The following is an 8,372-nucleotide window of genomic DNA, read 5'->3' as shown; positions in this document are numbered from 1 at the left end:
GGGTGAATAAAATTTTTGCAGGGGTGAACCAACCAAAAGGGGTGAATAAGGGCGAACGAAAATTCAGCAGCATCCTATAGTCACTAGTAAACAAATTTCGGTAAATCGACTACTGAACTGTTGTTTGTTAGTGTTTTTGCTTATTGTAATAGTTAAGTTGGTTTGCACTGAGTGTATAAGTTAGGCCTACCACATGTCCTCTTTTAGGAGGATTTGTCCCCTTGTCTTAAGAAAACTGAATCGTCCTCCGAGGACGTTCAAAAATGTCCAAATGTCCTCTTTTTTCGCATTTCGAGTTAGTTGCTTATACTTTTAACAAGACTTTTAGGCGAGAGGTTGTATTTATTTCCAAAAAATACTTAAGCCATAAAAGATGCTGAATTGCTGGTTTGAAAAGGGTTTCTAGGGGGGCTCCAAGAAATTCGTAGGGGGGGAGGCGAGCTCGAAGTTAATATTTGATTTTTTGCTATGATTCTAATGGTATCGTTTTCGTTTTGGTTGTACACCACTCCTACAGCGCTGTACAAACTCTGTTTTTGCCAACTTTAACATTAAAACTGCCAAGCAACAGGGGTACGAAATGTTTTGCGAAAAGCCTCCTGATTTTACAGTTTAGCGCCAATTCAACCATTTAAATTCAATTTTTTTGCGCGACTTACAAGAAACTTCCCTATTTTAAAGTTGTCTTAGTGATATTTAAATTTATTACAAATTCCGAATTGCTTTTAGTAGGGGTGCAAGTCATAGGAAAATTACAAAGGGTGCCGCTGCTGAAAAAACTTGTGGATATGGCACGTATTTATCAAACGTAACAATTCTATTTTCGTTTCACTTGCAGGCCAAAAAATGTCCTCTTTTGAGGTGCTAAAAATGTGGTAGCCCTAGTATAAGTGCAACAATTTGGTGACTTTGTTTTGTGCTTTTGTTGCTTTATATTTCTGGACTCGAGAAATTTTAGATTGTGCAATGGTAAAACTTAGCTTGATCTGATCTTAACAAAAATCGAAACAATCTAAGTCATTTTGTGCTGTTATATATAGACGAGATAGTTTTATCATATCATGAGACAAGGGTGAATAAAATCTAGAGATAGATGCTAGGGGTGAACTAAACTAAAAAAGTTTAAGAAGCACTGTAATAGATAAACATACCCTAAATTGTGTAGATTTAAAGCGTTTTTCAAGTTTCGTTTATTTATTAGTGTTATTTTCGTAAACAACAAAGCAAAAATGCGAGTTAGTGTGCCGCATTCTACAAATTTATGTAGGGTGTCGTAAAACAAAACTGTTGAAAAACACTGGACTAACTGTTTACTTCACAGGCACTAAAATATAGTGCTAAACATTTTTCTTTTTTGACGTATAAATATCGTTATTTGTTCCCGGTCCTTGGCTATCTCAAAATATTTTTGTCTCCTTATTCTCACATTTCTAAAATACTAGTCAATGTGTAACAAAAGTTTCTTTCAGTTCTTTCAATTACAAATTTCTATCGTTTTGAAATAGTTTGTTTGAAACCTACAGGCGGTGGTAAGCAAACACAAATAAAATGCGCAGTATATTATCATATACACAACACTATGCATTGAGACTAAAGTTGAACAACAACAACAACAAAAAACAGCACAGCATTTCAAAGTCACACAACTCGGGATGCCCGTTACTTGGTATTTGGATTCCGCTACTGCTACCTAGTATGTTTGCCAAAAAGCCGTTGGATTCGCTACCAATTATTTAAAACCTATTTTAAAACGAAATCATTAAAATTGGGCGATACAAACACCATTTAAACTACAAGATACGAAGTCAGAGTTTTCTTTTACCTTTTATTATAGGTATACTTATATACGTTAGGTCAGAATGTGATATTCTCACGCAAACTGATTTTCCCAGGTAGGTCTTGCGTTAGATGGTTTGCCAAGATTTGTTGAGTTTAATTAGGTATCACCCTAAGTGTAGAATTAGACGCACGCCAATACTCAAACCTTAAGTATCGGCTTTGACCCTAAACATCGAACATCCCATATATGCCAGGGGTTCTTAAACTGGTGTCCATGGACCCATTGGGGGAACTAGTTTTAGGGGGTCCATGAAGGCCTAGTGGTAATATCAGTGTATATTTAAGAAATATATAATCATTTTTTTAAGAGTTTAAGTAGAAATAAAACGGTTTTGCAGTAAATGCAGACTCCATAACACTTTTACGTTATTTTGGCCGAAATTTCTGAAGTCTATTTGTATTATTACGGCAATTTATGACGTCATCTCTTTTAAATTGGCTGCCAATCGTGGTCCACGCTAAGCAAAAAAATTGGGGTCCACTGTAAAAAAAGTTTAAGAACCCCTGCGCTGGCTTATTCCAACTAAAATAGTAGCCTGAAGGCAGACCACACGAAACGTGCGAAGCAATAACAAGTAAGGAAAGCGAGAATGTTGGCCACCAACAGGCGGGGCACCTTCACCGGGTTACAAGGGGTCTCGGGGCGCTGGGACTGGGTGAGCGGGAATTCCCCGTGCTCGTAGAAGTGTTGGAGTAGGTCGTCCTTGTCCACGTACAGGTTACGCATGTTCTGCGCGAGTCTTTCTAGGTTCAGGTTTTCCGGTGCCGCCGTGCCCGCGAAATCTTTGACCGGAATAAGTCTGGGCAAAAATTTTGAAGTAAATTTAGGCTTGCATAGTTTTTTGTTAGTTTTACAAACAATGTGGGAAATTTGATAGATAAAAATGAAATGATATTTTGTTTAAGCGAAAGAAATTTACGTTTTGTTCGGTTAAAATAGGACATTTTTTGCTACAATAAGGACGCAAAAGTGCAATAAGAATGCAAACGTTAATTGAAATAATATATAATTTTCTTTTAACTTTATATCGCTTTTTGAAAAATTACAAAGTGTATCATAGTTCGTAAGTATCAATAATAGTGGTATGGTGAGATATACGATATTGTTGACCATGCATTTTCCTTTAACTCGAGTAAATAGTAGCTAACGCAAAAATAATATAAAACAATTTCTAAAAAAAACCAGAAAAACAGGCCATTTCAGGATCATCCTACCGCACGCAGTCTTATCTCTTGTTTAACAACCGCACCATGCGTACCTGAAATGAACGACGGTTTTCTGATGGTTGTTGTCCTTAAAGAAGTAATTGATTAGCGAATGTGGGCACTTTTGATATCCGATCGTCGCATCCAAAATGTATTTCAGGCGGTGTTCCGGGTTTTCTGCACAGAATTGAACGGCAAATTAAGGTAAGTTTCACCCTTGAAGGATGTGTATGTTTCAACAAGGGAACCCTGGCCACCGTACTGTCTGACTGCAATAAATAAAAACTGAACAAACTGTCTCGACAATTCAACGTGAAAATATTGTCACTTTGTGGAATTTGGTGTCTATTCTAAAATTTCAACATATGTCCCCATTAATCAATACAGCTCACAGCGCAGCACGAACACTCGAACAGGTCTCAAATTTTTTTGCGATAGGATAGTTGAATGTTTCTGGACCAGTGGCGTGAACTAATACAGCACAACAACGAATGTGTTTGAGATTAGCTGGTTAATTGCCGTTTGAATGTAAACGCTTAACACATTGGCCTCAATAAAGCAGCTAGTCAGAATTGCAGACCCTGGTGCTAGAATTAAAATCGGCCATTTTTCAAGTGAAAACAGACAACGATATAGATTATCGGCACTGGACGCTGTATTCCAAGATATAGATACTACAAGTTATATTGCGTTGTCTGTTAAGAAAATCATTAAAAACATTTAATAGGAGACACACAATTAATAACACCCTTTATTACAATTTATTTATAAAGCCGCACAGCTCGTTTAAGGCATCCAGTTTAATTATATATCATTACAGAAATCAATGCTTAAATTCCATGCACGGAAGCATTTTTGTTCTCCTAAAAAACTTGTGTATTTTTTAAAACAAATTGAGTCCTTTTTATGGTTAAAACAGGGGAAAAGGCAAAAAGTCGTTAAGGTTTATAATTTATTGTTTATACGTGAAGATGATGCTGGGGTTATGACGGGTCTATATTTAAGTCACGGTCGTCGCCATTACATGATCATTATAACATTATTATATACTCGAATTTGGGGGAAATCCTTATACGCTTTTCGCCAAATTCAGTAAATATCCGTTTTAAAATTTGGAAGTTGTAAAGGTAAAACGTAGGCAATACAAATTAAGTTACAGATATATTTACATAAAAAGGCTTTATTTTAGCATAGAATTATAGTTTCAAAACTTAAACCTGATTTTTTATTCCTAGTTAAAACACTCACCTGATTCTCTGAAGAGAGTTTCCATAATAACATTGGTCGCCCCCATTCGCGGCAAAGCCACGTTTTCCAGAACAGGTAGATTGTTGGCCCGCGCAAACCTATAAAGCAGTTAGAAAAACGAACCAATAAGAACATTGCCTAAAATCCTAAATGCTTATGGTAAAATAGATTTGTATGAATGACCAAAAAAATCAGGTTTATAAACAGTGTTGAAAACAAGCTCGAGTCTAGTCATTTTTAAATTAACGTCATTTGCGAAAAAGAGAAAGACAAGTGACTGTCATAGCACAGGGTTAGCCGGACCGCAGGCCGAGAGTTGTATACTGCTCTTACCTTCAGGTGGTATTTGTTTTTTGTTCGTGCAGTGTCAATTCTAGCGTGGGGTGTTTTTGTCTATTAACCTATATAATACCTACTTTAATGCAAAAATAGTTTGCGTTTCGAGCGAAACTCATTTAACTTTTCTATATGCCAGAGCCCGTTGAATCATATTAGCGTAAACACGCCATACCCCTGATTTCCGTTGCATATATGCGCACGAGACTTATTTTACGGCGCCATGTTTTTACAATGTCCCTTTAAACAAAATTACGGGCTCCATCCCTACTCGGACCCCAATCCTTCTTTTACAGTAAACAGAATTTTGAAATTTGATATCACGTTGGATTCTTTAGAAGTCCTGCAGTGTGAATACAAATTTGCTGAAATGTAAGTTTCGAAATACCGTATTATTAGTGTGCGACATTCACAATAAATCAAGCTGACTAAAAACGGTATGCATGTGAATGAGGAAGAAACTGGGTGATATTCATTTCTTCCCAAGTGTAAGGTGTGGCTCTTGGCAGCTTACCAAGTAGTAAATGTAGCTGTAGGTCTCTGACCGGTTGCCACCCCTGGCATAGCAAGTCAAGTAAGTTGCATCATAATAAATTGTAAAAATTAAAAAAAATGGGATTACTTAATCTGAACCTGGGGGACATTTTAAGTAGTAAACAAGACAAAAAACTGTGACTTGAGTCTTTACAACACTGTTCATAACCTTAAACATTTCAAAGGGACAGGACTGCGGAGTCGGTTAAAAATAACCCGAGTCCGACTCTCGTCAAATGTGCGATTTCGTCGAGTCCCAAGTCCGGCCCTGACTCTACAACGTGTATTCCGCCAATTTACGTAATTAAAATACCGTGGATATTAGCAATCTACTTATTGGGTTGTCATATAATTTATTTACTCACAATACATGGTTGGAAAATATCCAAAATAAGCTATTCCGCCTTAACAATTTCGAGTTGGCGGCCATATCAGTTTTAAAATTGAGTACTGCGCATGTGCATGTCGGACTCAACCGAGTCACTATACTCGTAACATAGTGAGTCCAATCCTACAGGAATGGTCGCAAAACGACTATTTATACTTGGTTATCTTTCTGTCATCCCTTTACCTTTGGCTTCCCGCCCTTCTCTTGTGCAAGAAACCTCCCTCGGGAAAAATCGAAATAACTTTTCGGTCGTTTTGCTCAATATTCGTCAACAAAGTCTTCCTCAGTTTTTCTGGTTGCTCATTCAGCATCTTCTCTAGGTTGTGAAAAGGTAGGTACTTCCTCAACAATTTAGTGTCGTTTTTCTAATAAAGCAGAAAAGTGTGTTGGGGTGGCATGCTGCAGAACATAATTGCTGTAACAAAACCCAACCACAAACCTCCAATACGAAGAAATCTCCTCGTTGCTTTAATCCAGGCCCCATAGGAGAAAATTGTAAAATAAACTCCATAATCCAGGTGACCCGAGAAAACGGGCGCCTAGCCTGGTAAAAAGACAAGAATCTAATAATTTTTTGTGTAGACCTTGGTTGGTGTTTAAAAGCATATTTGTTGGACTGTTTTTTTCGCCGGGGGTTTATTGATAGGTTTCAGAGAATTAGTCGCTATGCGTGGGTATTAAATCTATTTGGCAAATATTTTTTGCGATTTGCAAAAGTTTTGTAGACATTCGTATGGCATAAAACTCATTCCACCTACAAGTTACAAACAACGCTCTTTGACATGTAAAGAATTCGGTAAATTGCAAAAAGATTAGAACAGTGTTTCTTTATCTTTTTAGCGCTCGTACCCTTTAAGCTTTTATGAATTTTTCTCGTACCCCCTGCCTATAATGGTCGACAGAAGTAAATAAAATTGTAATAATTATAGTGATTAAACCAAGTGTATTTATAAATTACGTGTTGAATGCGTGCATTAAAAACAGCCTTGTAAGATCAACAATATTTACAACACACAAGCAATATCAGTCAAAATACTAATGCCTTTTTTTCCTGCTTTTCGTAAATTACGCATTCTTTACAAATATGCCTAAATAGCGCATATTTTCACACTGCTTGTCGTACCCCCCTGCATTGGTACTTTGCACCACCAAGGGGTACACGTACCCCTGGATTAGAACAATTTGAGACAACAGACGTTTTTTTTTAATTTAACTGTTTAAACAATTTCGAATTATTAGCATATTGCTCTAATATAATTAGACAGTTTTCTTTCAGTCAGGTCACATGTGATTTCGATTCGAAACGTCTCGGCCAAACAAACAAAAAATACCTGTAAAAATCGCGCAACGGTAAATATGTCGACCAAACATTGATGGTTTGTCATAAGAAGCACAGCCCCTGGTTCTTCAAGCTCGTATCGGTAGTCGTCGCCACATTCGTAAACTGTTGAATAGATTATCTCCAGCATTGATGTTTAGTTAATTGGATAAGCGTAATGGTCCTGTTGGTGTCACTTTCTTAAAAAATATTAGGGAGCATTTTATGTATTTCTTATTATTTATCTTTAAAGCGTACATGTCGGTTAGCGGATGTCGTAAACATGATATTTAAGTTTGTACTAAAACGCAGGGAATAAAGTCAATAACATCTAGTACTATAGTAGGCCTGGTAGCGTTTGTAAACCTTTTAAGTTAACCTTCATTTATTTCCAACATGGCTATTTAAGCACTTGTGCAAAAAAAAGTACCTACATTTTACACTGCGGTCATAAAGCAAAGGCCAAAATACAGTGCGACAATGCCCTTTTAATTTTAGAACAATCACAAGAAAGGATTGCTTTGCTGAGCAAAAAATGCGAATTTTAGGTTTTTGTCATCCTTATGGACTTTTGGATTTTATAAATTACAAACATGCTGTTGTGAAGACAAATTACCAAACATGTATCATACCTGAGTGTCCGGCCAGTTCGATGCAGTAACCCCAGGTAGAAGAGTAAACATCGGTAACTTGGTTAAATATCCGGTTAAAAAGCGACCGATCATACCACCTGACCGGCTGCAGGGAGGAATATCAAAATTAAAATTTTAGACAAAAATGTTTTCTTCCAGGGAGTTATATTTTACAAAGAGCGAAAAACAGCGTTGAAGGCTACATTCTTGAGAATTTTTAACTCAGAAAGTAATTCAACCTTGACTGTTTGCCGTTACTTCGTCTTGAAAATTTATGTTATCTGTCACCGAAAACATAAATATCAAGCAAATTTCACTGTTTGACACAATCAATCTCGAATACCTTTAACAAATAAACAATAGTAAAACTATACTAACATCCTCACCAAAAACATCCAGTTCCAAATCACACACGCCATTGGGAAATAAGCGACTTGCATCAGACACAAAAATGTGCTGCAAATCCTAAATGCATTTGTTAAGAAAGCTTTCATCTTTTCTGCCCTGGTTTGACTTTCTCTTTTGTCAGGTTTGGGCATTTCATGGTCGCAATGCCCATTGCTAAATGAGAATAAGTCTGCTCCGCCTATGGTCGAGCTCATGATGCTAAATCTGCAAAAATAAATTAGGTCGTTTGGCAGATGACATTTTAGGGCTTGGCACATGTCTTTCTTTGTCAGACATCATGAATGTCTCGCTCGAAAGCGAATTCTCGAAATTTACTAAACTCGGATGCCCTATTAATTTCTTTTGTTATATTCGAGCGGCCTCTCGAATTTCCTCATTTTTTTCCATCGTATTTGGTTTGGTCTGTTGTAGCTTTTGTATAGTTGCAACCCTTCTGCTAAATGTTAACAAGCGACTAGCAATT

At 36.9% G+C, this 8,372-nt stretch overlaps 1 protein-coding gene across 1 annotated transcript; it reads right to left on the bottom strand.

Annotated features, from left to right (window-relative positions):
* Positions 1–1,628: 1,628 nt before the first annotated feature.
* LOC146145464 (acyl-CoA:lysophosphatidylglycerol acyltransferase 1-like) lies at positions 1,629–8,071 on the bottom strand. The gene is made up of 8 exons (XM_083390266.1): positions 7,888–8,071; positions 7,502–7,607; positions 6,883–6,995; positions 5,991–6,095; positions 5,735–5,916; positions 4,294–4,391; positions 3,099–3,222; positions 1,629–2,639 (listed from the first exon to the last, which is right to left on the bottom strand). The coding sequence occupies exons 1-8, from the start codon at positions 8,038–8,040 to the stop codon at positions 2,363–2,365; spliced, it is 1,158 nt and encodes a 385-aa protein (XP_083246392.1). The 5' UTR covers positions 8,041–8,071; the 3' UTR covers positions 1,629–2,362.
* Between the last annotated feature and the right edge of the window lie 301 nt (positions 8,072–8,372).

Source organism: Ascidiella aspersa, chromosome 5 (assembly GCF_963924565.1).
Source record: "Ascidiella aspersa chromosome 5, kaAscAspe10.2, whole genome shotgun sequence".
NCBI classification, from domain to species: Eukaryota; Metazoa; Chordata; class Ascidiacea; order Phlebobranchia; family Ascidiidae; genus Ascidiella; species Ascidiella aspersa.
The sequence above is the reverse complement of the archived record's forward strand: the minus strand, read 5'-3'. Positions and strand labels throughout refer to the sequence as shown.

Excerpts from the sequence above, each read along its gene's own strand:
- LOC146145464 (XM_083390266.1), bottom strand. The coding sequence starts at position 8,040 with ATGCCCAAACCTGACAAAAGAGAAAGTCAAACCAGGGCAGAAAAGATG. Across the intron at positions 7,608-7,887 it reads TTTGGAACTGGATGTTTTTG|CCGGTCAGGTGGTATGATCG; the intron begins GTGAGGATGTTA and ends TCCTCCCTGCAG. Across the intron at positions 6,096-6,882 it reads CCGTTGCGCGATTTTTACAG|GCTAGGCGCCCGTTTTCTCG; the intron begins GTATTTTTTGTT and ends TCTTTTTACCAG.